Source organism: Hylaeus volcanicus, chromosome 7 (genome assembly GCF_026283585.1).
Source record: "Hylaeus volcanicus isolate JK05 chromosome 7, UHH_iyHylVolc1.0_haploid, whole genome shotgun sequence".
In the NCBI taxonomy this organism is placed as follows: Eukaryota; Metazoa; Arthropoda; class Insecta; order Hymenoptera; family Colletidae; genus Hylaeus; species Hylaeus volcanicus.
Genome location: NC_071982.1, coordinates 18777901 through 18799551, shown reverse-complemented (window position 1 = coordinate 18799551; position 21651 = coordinate 18777901). Strand labels below are relative to the sequence as shown.

General features: G+C 44.1%; 1 protein-coding gene across 2 annotated transcripts in view; it reads right to left on the bottom strand.

Moving 5' to 3' along the window:
- Nucleotides 1–65: 65 nt before the first annotated feature.
- The window catches only part of LOC128880046 (neprilysin-1-like), an 82055-nt gene continuing 60469 nt past the window's right edge, over nt 66–21651 (bottom strand). For both annotated transcript variants that reach the window (XM_054129708.1, XM_054129707.1), the window contains 12 exons: nt 14716–14847; nt 14217–14315; nt 13954–14132; nt 5535–5721; nt 4593–4769; nt 4415–4515; nt 4075–4130; nt 3728–4014; nt 3496–3654; nt 3160–3236; nt 2689–2967; nt 66–2497 (listed from right to left, as the gene is read on the bottom strand). In XM_054129708.1, the coding sequence (XP_053985683.1) occupies nt 2868–2967; nt 3160–3236; nt 3496–3654; nt 3728–4014; nt 4075–4130; nt 4415–4515; nt 4593–4769; nt 5535–5721; nt 13954–14132; nt 14217–14315; nt 14716–14847 (1554 nt within the window). In that variant the 3' untranslated portion in view covers nt 66–2497; nt 2689–2867. The remainder of the gene's footprint in view (nt 2498–2688; nt 2968–3159; nt 3237–3495; nt 3655–3727; nt 4015–4074; nt 4131–4414; nt 4516–4592; nt 4770–5534; nt 5722–13953; nt 14133–14216; nt 14316–14715; nt 14848–21651) is intronic.

Below are 21651 nucleotides of genomic sequence, written 5' to 3'. Positions count from 1 at the left end.
GATAGGAATTATTAAAGTCTGTGGAAAACAAGCTTATCTAGGGGTGCGCTGATTGCACGATAGCTTGTATATAAACCATATTTATTTGCCATATGAGTTATCAGCCATTTACATTTACAACGGTGTTTAAATAACGTGACTTTTATGCTTTCGATTCGACCAGGGACGTCGAAGGCGTCGTCGACGATGTTCAAGCGCGGCAATGGGCTCGACCAAAACAATTTCCTCTCCCTCGCCGCGCTTGACCATCGAAAACCCAGCCTCTTCAGGGTCCCAGTCGCTTAAGTACTGCTTAAGAATATCACAGATCGCGATCCTTGCGTAAACGCACTAAAATTGTAATAACCTTCGCTAGCCGTCGGCTCACGACGATGAAATTTCAACGGTCCGCGGAAATTGGTTCCCCGTTCGACGACCAAGGGAGATATGAGCGTCGCGACGAACAGCGCACTGCGTTGCAAGCGACAATTTCGGAATCGAGTAGGCGAAAACGGTGCTGCGAGATTTCGTGCGAGGATTGTTGAAAAGGAACGTGCGCTTTGCATCGCCAGCGTTTAACTATTTAGCACCCATCAGGCTTGTCCTGTAATCTACTGAGATACCTCGGGCTTTCATGGCTCTCTTCATGCTTGATATTAACCGAGGTGCCCTAGCATTGCTGCTCTTCAGGGCATATCAAGTCACGCACGTTACGTTCCAAGGACGTTTGAAAGTAGCTCTTTTCTTTGAATTTTTCGTTTGCAATGGAGTAGTATTCGGTAGAGAAAATTAATTTTTATATAGTATCAAGTAAATGTTTTCAATACCTATGTCTTGATAAATATTTAAAACTGTTATCGATGTGTCAAATCCTCTGCGTCGGTTAATATCAGCCATGAAAGTACTAAGAATTAGTAGCAACTCGTCGAGCACGTATATACTTGTTTGTGGCTCGATTTGGAATCAAACGATTCGAAGTTTTGTATCTTGGGAGGCGAGCGTGGCCTCCGATTCGCAACACGAGAGGCGTGGTGGGTTTTTCGGTGTCGCGAGGAGTGAGCTGCTCGTCGGGATCGACTGGAGTCAAATGAAACCCGATCTTCCATCGAGAACCGAGCGAAACGGTGTCACGGATAAAAGCGAAGCGTTAATCGAAGAGTTTTGTGTCCGTACGGAGAAGAACCGAGCGAAATACAGGAGAATAAAAGCGCGCGCTAATCGACATGGTCGATAAACCAGCGTTCCCCAACGATTTAAAGAACACTTTCATCCCTTCGGGATTACGTTGTTTTTAAAATGAAAATCGAGGAGAACCGTAAATGTAAATAGACGAAACATCTTCGATAAAATACCTGGAAGATGCAATAAATATTTTGTACCAAGCAATCATTGGATCTATTTGTGCACGAACAAAAATGACGTCAATGTAAATTACAGAGATACAAAAATAGTGAAGTATTTTTTCGGACCACTAGTTTGGGAAACGCTGCTTCCTATTATCGGTGAGGTGCACCGATGTTGCTCCAAGTCGACTAAACTAAACTGAAAAGTGTTGAGGTGGGGACACGTTATTTACAGACGTTGCAGACTAACAAGGGCGAAGACAATCGGTGCGCGAGAAACTAAATAGATTCGCTTCGTAAACAGTTGCAGTTCGCGTTCACCATGCCCCGTTCACAGAACCCTTATCGACCCTCAGCCTCGCGAAACGCTCGATCGAGGGATCCTCGATCCTTCCCTAACGATCATTCGAGCCCAAAGAGCAGGTACCAGAGACGGGCAAATTCTAGATACAAATTTCCAACAACGAGTAAAAGAGCTTTTTTTCAAACTGTTCGAACGAAACTTTGCCGATCTCTGTTCAGTACTAATCTCTGAGGTCCTAATGCCAAGACCTGCCCTCGCTAGGGCCGCTCCTTTCGACTCCACTCTCTCCGTTACAAAGTAATTCATCCTTCCTCACACTCCTCGAGAATCTTTCTTTCCTCCCTATTCGAACGTCCTGCCTCTAAGAAACAACGTCGATCGCTACTTCCGCCAGCAAGCTCATCATCTACCGGACAGGTCGCAAACTGAACGACCGAAGCGTTTTATAAACTGCTTATTCTGCGTGTGTACGTGTGTTTACTCTTGCGTGTACGTCATCTTTTTATTTTCTTTATTTTCTTTTTTTGGTATTCGTTTTGCGTAATATGTCACTCTCTCTCTCTCTCTCTCGTCTGTTCCTCCGTATAATTTATTGCTTTCGCTATGGTAAATCTAAGGTCCTCTAAAGCGTCATAGGGAGAGATATTAACGTTAATGGCGCGTTTGAACAAGTTTTGCCTCGACGACCGAATTGGGGGATCGGAACCCTTGGACTCTCGGATCATCGCAACAAGCATACTCTATCGATCGATCCTTCGTCGTCGCGATCGATATCGATTCAACGGTGATGACACGGTGCTCGTCGATCCTCGTCGTTTTTTTTGCGCTCTGCTCGGTGGATGTTGTTCCTCCATCGTCCAGGATAGGACTCCTACGAGTAGGAATACGTTCATAGAACTGACGTGATTCCGAGCTTAGAATCTAACTTAAAGAGATGTCGAAAGAAAGGAGGCTGGAACGAGAGGATCAATGAGAAAACAAAGGTATAATGTCCTGGACAATTAGGATAGAAGTGTTCTAAGGATTAAGAAGATTTATTAGATCGTTGCGTATTGGGAGTACCTGAATCGATTCCCTCCGACGCAGGATCGCTCGACAAATGCTGAAAAATTGGTCAATCCAGGCCGCCATTGGTCTCCAACTGCAAGACGCCGCCTTTCCAAGCCGAATCCCAATGATCGAGAACTGGTGTTGTGAATGAAGTCTGACGTAATCGGCGAACGATTGCCCGCGCCTGATCATCACCAGGTGGTGCACTTGTTCGGGGGGTTCATCTTGGTTCCGATCGGGCAACGGAACGCGTCCGCGAATGCCTGGGAGTTCATCATTATACCGTTGACCCTAAACGCGTTTCCGGGAGACGAGATTATTTTTCTCTTTTTGTGAAAATATTCCCACTTCTAGGAGTAGACTGCGTTTGGCTCTAGTTTCTAGTTTCGCGATTAATAAGGAACGAAAGAGTGCTGTGCTTTTTTTTTTTTTTTTTATAAAATGGGAACGAAGATGGATGCAATGTTAATAACTGGGAATCACCTTTCAGGCTGAGGCGTGTGATAATCTAGTTCAACGGAGAGAATGTAGGCCTCGGCAGTCATATTAGAACAATAAGTCTGAAACACAATCGTACGTGTTAATATTCCTCTGTTAGCGGGTAAGGAATGTGTGAGAATGTGAAAATGGTTAGAAGGTTTGTAAACCAAGTCCGTTTCATGGCTGAAAAGCTGAAATAAATATACGTATATCTATCTAATACTCCTCCGGTTGCAATGAGGTATGCTTGGAGCCTGAATTAAAATGAATCTTACTTGAGTTGATATTTAATAATTTTGAATCTAAACGAATATTCGCTTGTATCAATGGATAATTCACCTGGGCGGCGCTTATGAAGAAAAGCTGGCTCGCACGGAGTCCCTCGAATCCGGGAAGGCTTCGATCCTTCCCGTTCGTCAGAGTGTGCCAGGTTTTATAAGAAATCTGCAAGGCTCCGATGTCCGCGACGTTCTCGTTCCTCGTCACGTTCCAGTCGAACTGAAACCGTATTTCTCTGTTCCACTACGATCATGAAACCATCATCTAATTTATTTAAATGATCGTTGCTCACCTGTACGGCGACATCGTTCCCGTAAAACTGCACTTTCCTCCAGAAGCTCCTGGCGTAGAGCCTAGCGACGCATTCGATCCTCGCTTCCAGCCTCTTCCAGGACTCTGGCGTGATCCAGAGCCACTGATCGACGTTCATGTCGGGATCTAGGGGTAATCGACGTCGATGGAGGTCGAAGGCATGGAGGATCTCGTGACCGATCACCGATCCTAAGGTCGCGTGAGCCGCGAACGCGGGACCACCGTCCCAGGACCACGACCAAGCAGTCATCATCGCCAACGGAATACCTAAAATTAACGAAATCGTTCAGAATTGAATCGTTTAGATCGCGTGGAAATCATTCTTACCGATTGTATTCGTCGAGGACTCGTAGTAGGCGGTCACACTGTAGGGATGGCGGCGTCTGTGGACAGTTTGAAGTCAAAGGATATCTAGAAGTCCTGGTTGAGGGGTTGATAATAAATTGAAAGAGAAATTATTCGTTTTAAAGCAAACCTGCTACAGTGTGCTCACTGTCAATAATATTGGACAAGAGATATCCTGAAATTTGTATCCCTACAGTACCCTAATGTTTAATAAACATAAAGGGTACGAACACTGACTGAAAAGTCTCTGCTCTAGCTTAATATATAATTTCCCTTACAAATCCCAATTGAAATCCTATCCCTATATTCTCTATTCTCTCACTTTTCGGTCACGTTCCTCCGCAGGACCTTGTCGTCCACCGTGCGTATCTGTCTGAACCGCTTCAGCACGCTGCGGAAGAAGTCGTCAGGATCGACCTTCACCTGTCGGAAGCGATCATAAGTCGCGACGAGTCCTTGGATCTACCTAATGCGCGCGACTCATGCAAAGAAGGACTCACCTCGGCCATTTCGCGGGCCAGCAGAGTCGCGTTGAAGAAACCAGGCCACACGTGAAATCTTCCCCGCAGCGAGTTCAGCTTCAGCAACGCCTGCGTCCTCGTCTCCTCGTCCAGCCAGGACTTTACCAGGATTCGCTCAGCCACTGTTTCTTTTACGCGCTCGAACAGCCCTGCCACCTGCTCCCAAAGGTAAAGGAGCATTTTTGTTTGTTGAATGTTTCGGGTGATTGGAATTCGATCGGAATCAGGCTTAGAGATGAGGAACGAAGATTGCAGAATTGATTGGCTAGTCTCCAGCATTTATAGTTCCAAGGACGTGGGGAATATAGACACGCAGGCAAAATGAAATTTCAGAATCACTTTGCATGTCATTTCCATACTTCCCTTCCGCCATAAATGTATTGGATCTTCGCTCTGCTAATAACTGAGCCGTTCATTGCACGAATCGATTAACTCCACCAGTCACATGAAAATTGTAACATTACTGACGATTAGTTTTTGCTTATTCTTTCTTATTAATTTTGTACGCTATTAGACGAAAGCTACATCTACATCGGCGGTATTTATACATTCTACAATATTTATTTGAATTTTTGAGTTTCCAAACAAACATTTCATTAGACATAATAATTCATTAGTACATAAATAAATGAACTTTCATTGAATTTCTCAACTTTTTGTTTCATGGAGTTAATCGATTTGTGGAATGAACCCCTCGAACGATACCATCCTTCTCTTTGCTAGACTACTCAAATGATTTTAGACCTAATACTCAATACTCAAAGTCTGCATAATTTAATTTTTGAACGTAACCCTTGAACGTAAATATCGAGGTAGAGGTTGCTTGCTCCCGACATTTCTCACGCTACAAAGTTCAAGTGCAACTCGAAATAGAAGAAGCGCGAATCTGCCTCCTAGTTAGGTCGTTTGTCATCGTCTCACCCTGTTTGCCAGCGTCTCCAGCTGCTGTGGGGTGTACTGCTGCACGTAGAGCGCGCCCACGATTTCGCTAAACACGTTCTTCGTCAGTTTGAAGCAAGAGAGATCCCAGTTGTTGCTGGCGGTCACGTTCACTATGTCGTGTAGCGTGTCCACCGCGTACAGTAACAGCAGTCCATTGTGGATAATCCTTCAGAGATCAAAAATACACTTGGCGAGTATTCGCTGATGTCGACAGCAATTCTGATAAACGGAGATGTCGGTAAGTGGCCCTCGATTCGAGGTCGACGATGAAATATCAACGGCCACCGTGGTTTCGAGAACGAATAACCGTTTTTAGATTAAGATAGCGGAGTTCGAGAACCGTTTCTCTCCGTTAGATATCCGCATAATAGTAAAGGTGATATCTCATCCCGTGGATAATAGCTCGGAGACTCTAATAATGAACAGCTGGCCCCGAAAGCATAACGAATTAACGATATCGATTCCTCGAGTCGCTGCTCGCGCCAGCCAAAAGTGCGAGCTCATTTATAGAAAGGCTGGAATTTATAATTTCTCTCGTCTGCGACCTTCTTTAAATACCAACAGGAGTCATTCTTTGTGAAAAATTAAAAAGCTTCGAAAACAATTCATTCTTAAGTCGTACGAAGATATTTACGTGGAAATCCAAGTTGTACAAGAGTTTCCGCGGTGTTTTAATAATTTATGGTTATAACGAATTATGGACTTCTAGAATTTGAAGTTTACACTCGCAACAAATTCAACAAATTTTAAATATACTACAATAGGTGGTGTTTGGTACCCTCGGTACGATTCTTTTCCTTTTCTTTACTTTGGGAATATAACGTCTCAGTTTGCACTTGAAGTAAAGTGTAAACGTCTATTAACTCCATGAATTTTATGTATCCCGCGCGCATGATTCAGATGGGGATTTTAAACGGGGCTACGAGGTACCATTTCATGGCACGGACAATTTCGTAGACGCAGAAATTCAGTTTCCGGCGGCGCGGTATTAACCAATAGCGCAGATGGGGCGAAATTTCACGACGAAGGGTAATGGACGAATTAGGCGCCGATTTACGATGCATGCCGGGTAGTGGCATTAAAATTTATGCTCGTGCTACGTTTATTAACCGCAGCCTACCGCGATCCGCGCTGCGTACGAACCTCCCTGCTCGTTAACGTTTGAGAAGATGCTGTTCGCGGGGCTGATCATCCCTCTGACATGTTAAACGCGGTTTAATTCTGTGATTTGAATATTAATCGGAAACCCATCGATACGGTAAACGAGATTTGTTTAACACTTCACCGTGGGGATTCGATTAAAGAAAAGTGGTTCCAAAACTTGTCCTCATTTTTGGAAGCTGAAGAGAATATTAAAATAAAAGATTTTTAGTATTCTTCTATGAATCTAGGCTAAATTTTACAGAGCAAATGAATATGAATTATACACCCAGGAACAAGGTAGAATTAATTAAAGAAGAGGGTCACATAAAATTTGCAATATTCTATGATTAAAAACAACTTTCTGGTTAAAAACGAGCGTATTACGAGGCACGTGTTACTTGCGAAAATATTAACTATTGCCTCTGAATGGCGATGACAGTGAAAGAAAAGTATTTCCAATCTGTGCGCAAGTTTGAATAGACTCCTGAAACCGGAACAAGTCCGAGCGTGAACTGGGATAGTTGAGCACGGATTGGCGCCAGGATGCGTCTCGTTCTCGTTATGCGGAATACCTTCGGCAATAATTATCGCTGTGTCTGTATTCATTCCCTGGTTGCGTCTGCCTGTCTACAGAAGATAATGGCAAACACTGCTCCGGGTGCCAAGAGTGGCGTTTGGAATCCCAATGTTTGCTCATCTATCAGTCTATTCTGCCAATATTAAGGCTAACTGGATACGAAGTCGATGATTCCTGGGCATCCAGCTGTGAATGCTGTATGACCCGAGGATCCATAAACAGCGTTTGGCTTTCAGTACTTTGGAAACCGTGACAAATATTCCTATTACGATTAAAGCTCCAGTTTTCAAAATGGACAATAATAGAAAGGAAAGACTCGTGCTATAATTGAACTTTGACCCGTGTTTGAAAAACCTTAACAATGAGCGACTTTTTCCTGGATCCAGCTACTGTAAGATATAGAAACCTTTTGTTGAGGATGAAAATGCATGCGATGCGATGCAGGAACCTGTACCGTAACTCTAATTCATTCCCAGGAACATGAAACCCTTCTTTCTTTCTTTGCTATTCCTTTCACGAAACCCCGAATTGAAGAAAGGGATATTAAACAGAGTTTACAATCGCATTTCCCAAAGGTGGAAATGAAAATGGAGAGTTCTATCGTTGATTAGATTCGACAGTTTTAATACAATTTCCCTGCCGACGCAGTCCAGAATCGACAGTATCCGCCAGATCCTGCGCAACCTCTCAAAGAAATTACCCCTCGAATTTTACAGAAAAGGATGCATTCCAGGCGTTCGTCGACCGAACAACGTGTTTCAAGGTACCCGAGCCTGCTCACCGTGCAAACGCCATACAAGGAGAGCTCTTTCATAAGCCACAACTTCTCCACTCGTTCCCCTTGAAGTCTGAATAGCTGCAATTGGAGTGGCCCGATCGAGGAATCAATTTACGCGTCGAACGGTCCGCTCGCTAATTAAATTCAACACCGAACATTTTCTTTCGCCGTTCGGTAATGGATTGGCCCGATGTTTCCGCAGTTTTCGGAACCGTTCCTGGTGCCTCGAGAAAAGTTACATCGTTGTTCGATAAACACTTCGCTCCCTCTTTCGTGTAATTAAAACCCGGTGGGAACCTTTCGCTATTTGTTTTAGTGGGCAATGAAAAGGCGAGCTGTTCGTAGCACACGTAAACGTAAATTTAACAAGTATCGGACATACTGTGAGTAATTTGGCAAGAATTCGGAGCGCATTGAGTTTTTCGAAGAGCTCAGAGCGAAGGTACCAGACCCTCGACTTTAAATACGAGTTTGGAAAGACTTTGTTTAACCCTTTCGGACCTGAATTATTTTTTCCTCTCCTTTTTCCTTTCCTTTTTAAATTTCGTGCTCTCAATCGTGGACACCAGGGCTGAAAGGGTTAATAACCATTCGGCGATTATCGCCCCGCTAGTGTATACAAGAACAAACTGCTTATCTATATAGTTTTGGAAGAGAAAGGCAGCCGATTATTGCTACTCTCGCGAAAAGAGGCAAAGTTATTCGAGAGCTTTACAATGGCAGCCAACAGGGGAGTTTTACCGCGTTGGAAAAACGGGGATCGTTTACTTATCTGAACAGTCTACGAAAGAAGACACCAATTATTTACATTGCGGTTCCCGTAGGAGGGCACACAGGATGCCAACTCGTTTAAGCGAAACTTTCGCGGCGACGACGCGACCAAAAGAAGTTTTTACGGGACACGAAAGCCGAGAGCACCGGGGATATTCGAATCGTCTTGCGAGAAAGGTAGAGAAAGAACGGGTTTAACTATTGCTGGCACTGCGCGCGAACTGATAGGATAATTCGAAAAAGATACTCGAAATTGCATAACGACTCGAACATTCACAAATTGTAGGTACCATTTCGTTCCACATCCTTTCCACCTTTTAAGCGATGTACACATGTTATTTGTTTTCAATTTATTCATACATCATAAATGCATAAAATGCAAAAGTGCATTTATTTTCAGTATGTTCATACATCACAAATGCATTTGTTTTCAATTTGTTCATACATCATAAATGCATAAAATCCACAGACTACTAATTACTTCACGTATTTGAAAGGTTTCGACGCCAAATCCGCACAGGAACATTCTTCGAAACAACCCCTCTTCCCATACTTTTCCAGGAACTGCCGACAACAGTAACGCAACCGTAGCAAGTTTTTGCGAGAGGGGTGGTTTCAGCTCGCCACTAACGGAGAAACAAAGCGTCATGCTCGAAGAAACTTCTGCGGCGTCGATTACGGAAACATACTGATTACGTTAAGCGAAGTTCCCGCTATGCTCGGTTGGATTCCGCGGTGCACAAGACAGATTGCGTGTTCCGTGCATGAAGCGTCGCCGCACACCGACGGACTTTACCGCTCGACGATACCGCGACGCGGGCGGACGGATTTGCATAATCCGCACTTAGGGGCGCGTACAAACACCGTCCTGTCCCGGAACGACAACGTTATGCCGCGTTCCGTTGAGCGATTGGCTTCGAAAAGCTGGTATCATCGATGCATCGCGTGTTGTTGGGAAATTGTGCGGCCAACCATGATATCATGAATCATGTTCCATTGGGAAAGATCTGCCTAACGATGAAGTTGTCTTCAAAACATCCGACCAGGAACATTTTCATCTGATACATGATACATGAACTTATTCAATTCTTGTTTATTTTATGAATTTGAATTCGTTCCTTTGTCTGTGAGCTATTGTCTGGCCAGGGATGAACTAATTCCCCTTCTCTCGCAGTGGAATGAGACTACGTCTGGTCAGACGATGATCTACTTATCTGCAGCAGAGCTTCTAATGTCTTTAGTGACGTTAAGAATTTGAATATCTGTATTAAAATTGACTATATTTTACTTCTGTTTCGTTGAATATACTCTTCCACAATTTTTACAAAATTGAGACTAACAATTGCAAAAGACCTGGTGAATGAATGCAGGCATATGGGACGGAGTTAGAAAATTTGCTGTATAGGGAGATTCACGGGAAACTTTACGAATATATAGTTTGAAATGGACATTCTCCGTGGAGTGAAACTACGGTTCGTCGCCCCCGTGCTCCATCGTGTCATGTAAATGGGCGACAGTGTGTCGCGCATCCGTTGGCAAACACTTTGTCCAAACGTTTTCCGCTCCATTCCCGTTCCCTCGAGCGGGTTTAGATTTTAATTCAACAAACGGGAAATTACGATAACAGAACGGCTCGTTAATTGAGTGAGCCGCGCCCGACTTAATTGTATTTCCATCGCGACAGAACAACACCCCGGTGCGCGCCGATGGTTGTTCCACGGTTTGCGTCGATTATTGTGCAAACAAATATTCCACCAATTTAGGTTGTTTCCTAATTATCGAGCAATTCGATATATTAATTCTGCCGTGCAATTGTCGCGTGGAATGATCGCGTTCCCGCGATCACCGAGCCGCGACGGACAATCAAAGTGATCGTTGCAAATTCCCTGAGAAAATCTTACGGTCATATTTAGTTGAAAAATGGACGAATGCGTTCCTTTCGAATTTTATGAGTAGAAAGAATATTTTAGAAGAATCTTCTAAATGAAACAACTATTGAAATCAAAAATGAGAATACTGAACCATCTATCACGGGTACCCTAGGAAGAATTTTATCTCTCACGAATAATAAAAAGAAGAAGTCAGGGATCAACTGCACAGGATAGCTATACATCCCTGCCATGCTCTAACATGTCTGTGGCCAGCCGTATACAAAGGATGGCGTTCGATAATAATATTTCTGACGCTTGCTAACGAAGACGAATGCGGTCCGAAGCGTGATTAAATTCTTCCGGCCAAACGGCTTCGTTTGGATTCATTAATATCCATCCATTAGCCGATCCGTGCCAGCCGTCCAATATTTATTCCCACGAGCGACGATCCAGCTTCCTGAACGAGCGCGTTATCGGAGCCCGCTTTAACGAAGACGCAAACCGAATTAACGGCCGTCTCGGTTCACCAATCGCTTTGCCGAAGTATTTTCTTCCCCAGTGGCGAGAGGAATAAAACTCAAACGGAAGACACTGTCGGTACAGGGTGTTCGCCAAGTGGCGATTCAAGCAACAGTATTTCATTCTAGCCTCGATTTTAAAGTATTAAAATTTAAACTTTTTATATCGCATAATTTTTATATTAAAAATAGCGCAATATCTTGTTTTTAAATTATCCCGCCTCGTATTGGTGTGCTTCAAAAATTTCCAGAATCACTTTTCTCTTCGTCAAAGTCCCGGATGAAAAAAACTTTATTCTAATTCTAAAAATGTATCCTTTTTTTTAAAGTACATAAATCTCCGGTTGACGATGGAATGAAAGGAAATGTCGAGGCAATAAATATTTAGATTCTCGACGAAAACCGACCGTTACCTTCAGTATTCAACAATGGAATCTGCATTTCTGCAGTAACTCTTGTTCGTCGCGTGAAAAGCTAACCAATTTGAATATTCGCGATCCATAATGTCTGCATCGTCGACGAAGGGGGGAGGGGAGGGGGGCACTTAAAATTTCCCAGCCGTTATGAATCGACGCGTCTAGCTTGGCACAAACAATAGAACATCGTTGTTATTTAATCTTGCGCTCCGTTTATGAAAATCTAATGGACCCGAATATTGGTTTTTTAAATAACCTTCGGATGGCGTACGAGCGGAAAGAAAAACTCTGGAAACCCATTTCGGCTGAATATTCAAGTCCAGAATGAAAATTCACACTTTTCTCATAAAGCAAGTAATCACTTGGTGAACGTACATTATGATCTACGAAAATCTTATGAATATTTGACGTGCCTCCCTTTACCCATAATGAAATTTATATGCAGTTGGAAGTTTCGCATGTTATTAGTCTTGGATATGCATTTTTAATATTTTCATCTCGATGCCAATGTACGAGCTCCGTTTTACATTTATATCGAACGATTTATTCGACAAATACCTCCTGACAGACTTTCGAATCTTCGTTATTAATCACTCGATAACATCACTACTGCTCTTTCACGAAACTTCAACGGTTAAAAAATTGATACAACAGAGGGGGTTGCGATTTCTCCCTTCGCGTGTGCCAATTCCATGGCGACGGAGCGACAGTAAAAATCGTTGATATAACGACAGTGTGCGTCGTTATTTTTAATATCTGGCCGGTCGTTCGGCTAATAAACGAGTCGCCGGCTACGATAATAATGGTCGCGACGCGGCGAGCAACATTTTACCCCCGAAACGGCGTCGTGAGAGCCGTTCTTCTCGCTCGATGGTGGCGTGCACAATTTGCCCTTGCTTTAATTAACGCAATCGATCCGTGAGTATTTCTGTTGCGTAGTGGCGGACTTCTAACGAGCAGATTTATTTCAACGTCGAGGAAACGCGATAACGCGTCCCCCCGACTTGCGCGCAACGAAATTAAAACCTTCCAGGCAAAGGGAATTGAAAGCCACGAAATTAAATCACGGTATTCCCGCGAGTCGCGTAGCTCAGGACTCCGACTTTAAAAAATTCACCGTGGAGCATCGGCGGAGGACAGGATTGAAATTTTTAAGCGTGTTAAACGTGAACGAGGAACGCCCATGAGCGTTGAACCGCGCAAAATGAACTATAGGAGCTGGTTCGTAAGAGTTTTCCGGAGGAAGAAGAAGTATCGATAAGTATTTGATAAGAATTGTTGTTTTAAGGGTTCGGAAGTAGAAATTATGAAATCTGCGAGAGCATCACTATCTGTGCCTGTTGAGTAACAACGATTTGGCTAAAAATTTAATGAAATTTCAACATGAGAATACAAAGCAGATAATAGGATTGCATTCCAATAATAGGATTACTCGATTGCACAGATAACACCGTGTATAATTCCTTTCGCCATGTCCAATTTTCAGGATGTTATTAACTTATGCACCCATTTGGCCTTCGACCACTTCATCATTAAATAAATAAACAAATTAACCAGATTATTCCCAGGTAGCGACGCGTTAAGCCAGAAATCATGTATTCGCTATCATTCGATTAACCTGGCCGAACTAGACAAAGCCAGAGGCCTTAATAATCTCCAGATCGAGCTTAATGTCGCGGAAGGACGATGAAGAATCGAAATTCGCGCACGGTGGAGCCCCGTTTCCTGCTTCTCGACCTCGGTGAATTATTTTCTGGCGTACCAGGGCACGAACTTAAATTCATTCTTATCGAAAACCGCGACGACGGGGGACCTTGAGCATTTGCGTCAGCTGTTTCGTTCCGTAGATAAGAGGAGCAAAATTGAAACGGACCGGAAAAGACGTCGTCCAGGAATTGATCTCGAAAGAACGTTCTGGGATATTTATCAACACCGTCCAGGTCCAAAATGCAGGGTTATTTTGAGTGAGAAAATTAGTTGAGCCGTTCATTGCGCCAATCGACTAACTCCATGAAACAAAAATTTGAGAAATGCCGTGAAATGATTATGACTATACCAAGCGCTTTGACACTTAAATTGAACATTTTTCAAAAAGTGGAGTTAATCGATTTGTGCAGTGAACGGCTCAACTGAAAGTGTAAGATAAGATTCTTCGTTGGTTCGTTTCGAATGAAATTTTTTTAGAGATTCATAGCTATGATCTGGGTTAAGTCTAGGTTAGAATATTATCCTGCATCGTTGATCCATTTTCTCGCAATGAGTAATCAGTGTCGAAAGTATCTGATAGAGTATCACGATCTACGAAGCAAGGAGATCATGTTTACCTTCTGGAGAATCGATTCAGCAGTTTGCCAAGGCTGCGGAAGTAACGAGGAGCGGTGACGTAAACGTAGATCAGCTGATCTTCGAAGGCCTGGGCGGATCGACCCCGGTTGTGACTATGATTGTAGAGATCGGCAGTGGTAGCGCCCAAAGTGGCGTTCAGCAGCGTCCCCCACCTTATCTAACCCAGGAACGAAGCAAATCATTTTCTCCTCGTGTCGTTTCGCCGATACTAATCGCCCTTCGCGTTAACGTCATTACTCACATAACCGAAGCTCTCCTGGAGATAGGACATGTTGAACGGGACGTACACCCTCTGGTCGACGTCTACCCAGTTGTAGAGATCTTTGTGCTTCGGATAGATCTGCGAGAAGGAAAAGTTCTTAAATAGGGGCTTGAAAGGAGGCTTCAATATCGTCGTTGGGACGACAAGAAGAAACAGGGAGGGTGAGTTCTGCGGTGATAGGCACTATTTCGATAAAATGGCTTGTGTTATGTACGTAAAATATTTCGTTTCGATTCATTATGTTCGTAAAATATAAATAAAAATTATTCGAGTTTATTTGAATTCTTTTAATTTTACATTCAATTACGAAATAATAGCCGGTGATATGAACAATGTGTTGATAATGCCTTTTATCTCGTTATTATTTCAAACTTTGTTCATGTCACTTTATTTGCCCACTTCTTAGAATGTTTTGGAGAAAATTCTGTTTGTGTTCAAGTTGAGAAATTTCTAATGTCTAATTTCTATTATTCCTCACCTTGCTGAGGGACAGACAGAACTGCAACAGCAAATCGGTCTCCGAGGCTCGATCCTTCGGATCCATGGTGGTGGGCAGCAGGCCATCGACGATCTTCTGGATCCTCAGCGACCTCTGCTCCTCCATCTTGTTCTGAAAGCAACAAACAGGTTAGTTAAGCTGGAGTACAATGGTCTTTGTAACAAGCCTCGGTTAAAAGCTCGGGATAGGACACTCTTATCAGCTGTTTCGCGGAGGACTCTTGGCGAACGGCCAGACACTCGACCAACCAACCGATTCACCACAGGAAGGCACACTTCGGGTAGTCGCGCCACAGGCGACGTCCTCAACCTGCCGTGAAATCGTCCACGTTATTGCTGCCAGGTGAGAAGTGGAGACTTTGAAAGAGCACGAGAGCTCTTTGTTATGAGCAAGGAGGGAATCTAGTACGTTTCAGAAAACGTTTTTTCTTGAATGTTTCTCTGAAATTTCGTTGATGAATCGTAGGTCTCTCTGAGAACTATTTCATAATTTTATGTGAGAAATCACATTCATTTCTAAAGCTTGAGCGTCTCGAATATTTAAAAAAAAAATCCTAGACTACCCCTAAACCTTCAAATTTGTCACAATTCGAGCCGCGATTTAATAACCTCGTGTCGTAAATTTCAAGCTCACGTCCAAAGATCGAATCTCCAGTTTCATGGATTCCAGAAACGTTTATCAATTTCAAGGGACAGGCTCGATTAAACTTTCAAGCGCGAGTTGTCCCGGAGGCCAGGATTGCTGGAGCGTAAATAATTTGGAAAGAGATCGATGGACGCTTCCCGGCGTCGCGACGCCACCCGAAGCAACAATGAAAGAAAAAGGCTGGAAGATGATCGAGCCCTTCAGCGATAAGACAGCTGTCTGGCTGTGTCCGTGGGCGGAAAATGCTCCCTGGCCCTATCTCTGGCACACTTCTAGCCGGGAACTTCCAACTAAGGTCTGCCCGCCGGAATACGCCATCCCCTACTCGGATAAACTCCACGAAAATGCTCCTGTATGACTATCGAATGCTCTCTTTTCCCCACGACGGAAGTTTCGCCGCGATCCCAGGGGAACGGAAACGGAACTCGACGAGACGCAACCTCATGAACCTCTGCCGACAGTCTTGACAAAGCTGACGAGTCTGGAAATCGAAAAATTTCTGTCGAAAACGGTATTTCTCCTAAAGCGAAAGAAGTGATAACTTCTTTTGCTTCGAATTCAATGTGGATCCTTTTGTATCCAAGTGAATGTATTTGTATCGAAAAATTTATGTCGCCATTTACTTCTGCAAAACCTGTTTAAGTTTCAGGTTATCCAGATTTATTCTTGCTCCCCACTTTTCAAGCTATCAGAAGTCGCGAAACGCGTATACTTTACAGTCGCTTTGCTTTCGTTGGAAAGGGGCTGATACGCGACGGATTAAAAGCTTTCCCGACCCACTATGAATCTGCGTAAGCAGTTTTCCCTCGGATTTATCGCGGAAAATCTGTCCATCGCTCGTGCCGTTTTGACGAATCCCTTATCCACTTCAAAAACGACGTTACTCCGCGATTATTTGGATAAGAATGCAACGCCGACGTCGGTCACGAAAGTCCACGAGGATTAACACGGATTACTGTAGCAACGTTTGCATTTCCTAGTGCATTGACTCATTGCAAAGTCGAGCAAACTCTGAATTTAGATCACAATTCTAAATATAGGATAAAGAACTTCCTGTTCTCTGGGTTGGAATTATAGAATGGAGAATAAAAATATAAGTAAACCCTTCGCTAATCGAAGTCTTCGAGTCGCCAACGAAGGGAGGAAACGTCTGCCGACGACGAGAATCGTTAAGAATGATTCATCACCGATTTATTCTCTATCCCGATCTTCGATTCACTTTTGGCGCATGTTCCGTCGTCAGCACTCTAATTAACAACTAAAATTTCGCTAAGTGCACCGTAGCGCAGGTTGAGCGATTGAGACCACCAGACGTCACCTACGTCCTTGGTCCTTCAACCCTTGCTCGTTTTCTTCCGTGCATCCCTGAGGGAGGACGAACATGGAAATCGAATTGAAATTTAAATTAATGATCCTGGGACGCTGGTCTGCGGTCTCTGCGTCATTCGGAGACACGATCTGACACTCTGGCTTGCGTCGTTAACGATTTCTGATTAAAAATAGCTGTAGATCACTGTCTACAGCTTCTACTACGGCTGGAGTGTTGTGTAAGGCTACGTTGTTTCATGGAACTAATGAAAAAAAAAATAATTTTTTTGAATTTGAACTAGTACTTATTTTTGCAATTTCGCCAAATTCAGGAATCTCGAATCTTCAAAAGTAATTTATTTAATTCCTTAGCGAAAAATCCTGTCGCTCATATATCGATGACGTTAGAATTAAAAAAGGAGGCTCGATATTTATTTGATAAACGATTCGTCTAGTAAGAATGGACACGACACAGTTTCCCCTAGTTCGTTTCCCTCGTTAATTACGAGGCTCGGTGTTCGCGCAAACACGCTCCACTTTGCTTAATTCCTGAAAACGATAGAACGCAACCTGCGCCTGTTTTGTCGCGTTGGGCAAGCCCGCGGATTTAATACATTCCCGTTGCCGCATTTTTATATTCTCGCACGCAAGCCGACCCTCGCGGTATAAAACACGACGAGCTTTTCTTCGTCAGGCTGAACAAGCTCTGCTAAGCCCTGGCTGCAAATAAAGTGACCGTCGCCCGAGGGAAATAATCGGATTCGCGTTATGAATTATATCTCTGCTGAATTCTGCGTTCGTTACGCGAATCGCGTCGATAAGACGCCCTGTAGAACCCGCGATTCTACTCTGAGGAACTGCGATTCGAAGAACCCTGACGTGCCACCCCTATTCGGTTGAGATTTGTAACCGAATCCTCTCTAAATGAGGTTGAGCGCGAAGAGAAATCTTCTCTGACACCGCTGATATTCGATTCGGAGCTCAGGTGGCGTCAGACGCGATCACCTGTCGTCGGTGGGAAAGAATTGAGTGCCAAATGTACTGTACGGGGAAGGAAAGGTCAACTGTCGAGATCGCCAGTCGTATTGGATGTTTTAATCAGTGTGGGAGGGAGCAAGTCTGAAAATTTAGAGAATTCAATTTATAAGTTTATAAAAAAATTGAATTTCAATCTTTAGATTTAATACTAGTCTCCACTCCTAATCTCAATCTCTGGTTTCATCCTTGTCACTATCTCCACCACTCGAGAGACTGAGACCACGCCCCCCGAGGACCATCTTCGACTCGTCGAGCAGTAGATTCGCGCTCGTTACGCTTGCAGCGACAAATCTTTCCTAGCTTTCCCCTCCCAACATTTATTTCCTCGCGCTGTCCGCGATAAAGCCCGCGATCGTCGTTATTATTCATCCCTGGCCCCCTCCCGCGACCGCTATAAGTTCTTCCGCGAGCTTTCGGTAATTCCCACGTTGAATCCGAGCGGCGAGGCTTCCGACGGTGCTGGAATATTCAACGTAACTTGCCCCTAATTGAGACCCAGAAAAACTCTCATCCGCGGCACGAAAATTTACCCCGACGAATCGGTACTTGTTCGTTTCATCCCGTCGAGATTCTTAGCCGAGCTTCCCTCTCGCGCTTCCAATTCCCCGACGGTTGCCCGCGAATAAAACACGAGCGGGGGCGGATATTGCTTTAGTTACCATACCATTCGGGCCACTCCCGGCCCTGCTCGAGCTTCCTACTCTCGCGACTTCATTTATTTACCGAAAAGGGAACCGTGGCGAATGGGAACGCGGACAACGGGACATCTGATGGGTCCAGTGATATTTAAACGTACACTTTCAGTGAGTTAAAGCCCGCAATTTCGAGGATTATGATACATTTGGATGGTATCTGTGACAATTGCATAAGTATTTAAGGTGGAGGGTTCGAAAGATATCTGTTTTCTGTGTTTCGATTATAAGAGTGTTCTAAGAAAGAATATAAGACAAATTTACAGAGGAAATTTGTATGTAATTGGAGACAGTCCGACGCTTGACAGTGACAGTTCTACAAAAATAAATCCAAAGCCAACCTTTGGCTCGAATACAACACCCTCGTGAATACCACCCTTGGAAAACCCCAACGATAAATATGTTCTGAACTATTAACCCCGAAGAGCTACGCATCGTCTGCCAGCGTTTCCGGTCGCAATGCGAATGCTTGTTTAAATATCGACGGACTCGTGTCGCGGAATCGAACGGCCCTCGATACCGTGGAAACTTGGAAAATTGGGTCGCGTGATTTTTCCTCTCCGTGGACGAAGAGGAAAGTGGGCACGCCGATTGAGCGATGTCGAGGGCAGCGACGAAGTATGCGGGGGAAGCTGCGGGTGAACCGACTCGTACGCGATGACACACCACCGGAAGAGGAAATGGAATCCTCGCCGCTTTGTGCAACGCTAACGACTTCGATAACGATGCCCATCGACTCCGGTGCACCTTTTAATTCATCGAACCGTTAATAATGCCCGTGTTGGACGCCAACGGCGGACAGAGACGATAAAGAACTCGATGCATCGACTTGGATTTTCCGATGGTCGATGCAGTCGAGTAGCTCGAGTAATGTGTCCCATAATCTGAGGGAAGGTTAACAAAAATGGTCTGCTCGCGTTGAGTTCGTAGGAACATTTTAGTGATTCTAAAAATAGCGACTCCAAAAGAACAGAATTTTCCTTTTCTCGAACAGTAGTGAGGCTTCCCCAGCCTGGCATTCCCTCCCTCGAATGCAAATTTAAATTTCCATCCCATCCCGAAATAATGTTCAGCGTGAAACAATTGAAAAGCAGCCCGCATGACTATCCGAACGGATAATCATAGCGAATCAATACGCACTTCTGTATCTCCTATTCCGACGAAACGTTGGTCATTTCTGGGGCGGGCAGATAAACCACGATACGTTCTTGAAAATCCGAGTGATATTCGTCGACGAGAGAGCGTTCCGAGTTACGCGAGATTGCGATTAAAATAAATTTAATTAATCCGCCGTTCCCCAGTTCCTCCTTCTCGCGAACGTAACGCTAAATTTCATTAAATAAACACGCCCGACGTATTAAACAAAAGTCCATTGGGTCCATTTGGGGCGGCTCGTTAATCAATGGCGATAAAACTCGTGCGTTCAGGCAATAGGTCGGTGAAACGGTTTCGCGTGGATCGATGAATCGATTCAACCCGCTCGCGACGGAATCGTTGGGAATCGAGCTGATTTTCAAAGCCTTCGCGAGGAATCCGACGATTTGTCGATTTCGTCGAAAATTAATGGCGGCTGATATAATTATAACAATTGCGGTCATTAACTCACAATATCTCCAGCGTATTATACCTAGAACATACAATTAACACGTTGACTGCCATGACCAATATTAAAATTTCTACTGTGATTAAATTTTCTTTACAGACCATTGGAAACTAAATAATCAAACATTTATCATGGTATTTATTTTTGTAGCTTCATCGTGGGTCCAGTATGTCATTCAAATTACCTTTCGGAATTAATTTTTTTAATTCATCAATGAAAAGCACTGTCACCATTGTCACACGTACACGTGGCGATCAACGTGTTGAACCTCCTATACCACCCACTTTCATCGCTAAACAAACAAGGAACACCAAAGCAAACCTTGTCCGATCCGAAGAAAAATAATCACTCCTGTCTATCGACGACAAAGCTATCTACTAGGCATTGTTTACGTCGCAGTAGACTCGCAACGACACCTCTCCATTTTTCACAGCCAGCGAGATCATTCATCGGCCGTCGAATGCCTCGACGCTGCTCCATTATTCGCGACGGTAATAAATGATTACCGTCTTTTTGTAATTTGGCACGAGTTTCGGGCCGTTCTCCCCGGCCAGCTGGAGCGTCTTTTGTTCGCGCCGATGGAGTATTGGCAGAGCGGGAACGCGTCGTTTAAAATGGGCGCCAGCCACCGTCGGCGACGACTCGCCACACCAGAGCGTGCATTAGCGATACAGAAATTTCGGTGGTGGTAATAAAGAGCCGTCTGCGGAATAAATAGTCGTTTGCTGGCTGGCTGGTCTGGTTGGCCTAGTTTTTCGATCGCGGCGCGAGGCAAATCGCTGCTTTCCGCTGGAATTACAACGATCCCCCTTCTTTTCCTCTCGAGCCACCCACTCGTTCGAGATCCTCGAATGGAAATCAAACCGCGAGCCTGAAAAGGGGAGAAGGATCCCGCGGGCCTTTTCCCTCCTCTTTCATTTTGAACTTGGCAAGGACTTTTTACAGCATCGCTGATATATCTGGCCTTCGATGAGCGCGGATGAGCAGCCCGGGAGATTTGCTTCGGGCTCGCTTGGGTTCATTGTAACGCAAGGGGATAATCCTTCCTTATTAGTATGCGAGGCGGAGCTGAAACTATGGTCCTGGAAATCCTGGGCAATTTTCAGTGTGGCTTTGTCTCGTATATCTTAATAGTGTTCTCGATAGCGTGAGATATAGATAGATAGATAATTTATTCCTTGTCATTTTTACGCGGGGAAGAACTTTTGCTTACATCGCGTCATTTACAAATCACGAAAAGGGAAAGAAAAAAAATTTCTCTAAATTTATAAATTCTGCAACTTCGCACTTTCCGGCCCTCAAACTCATTCTATTGAAACTTGATCTACAAACACCCACAACACTCGATTAAATTTTACGAGAACGTTTAATTACAAACATGTGTTTTAATTAGCACATTGACTACATTCGCGGTTGAAACCAGCCCAAGTTTGTTTGCGGAACTGAGACAAAATTGATATCATCCGTAGTTGCGTCGCTATCGCTGCCAAGAAATCCTATATCAGCGTATGGTATCGAGTCCAGGGATCTCGGAAAATAAATTAAGAGCGAATTAACGAGCAAGTGGAGTTAATTGTTGGAAGTAGCGGGTTCGAGATTCCCTCGCTTATCTCCCGAGCGAAACCCGCA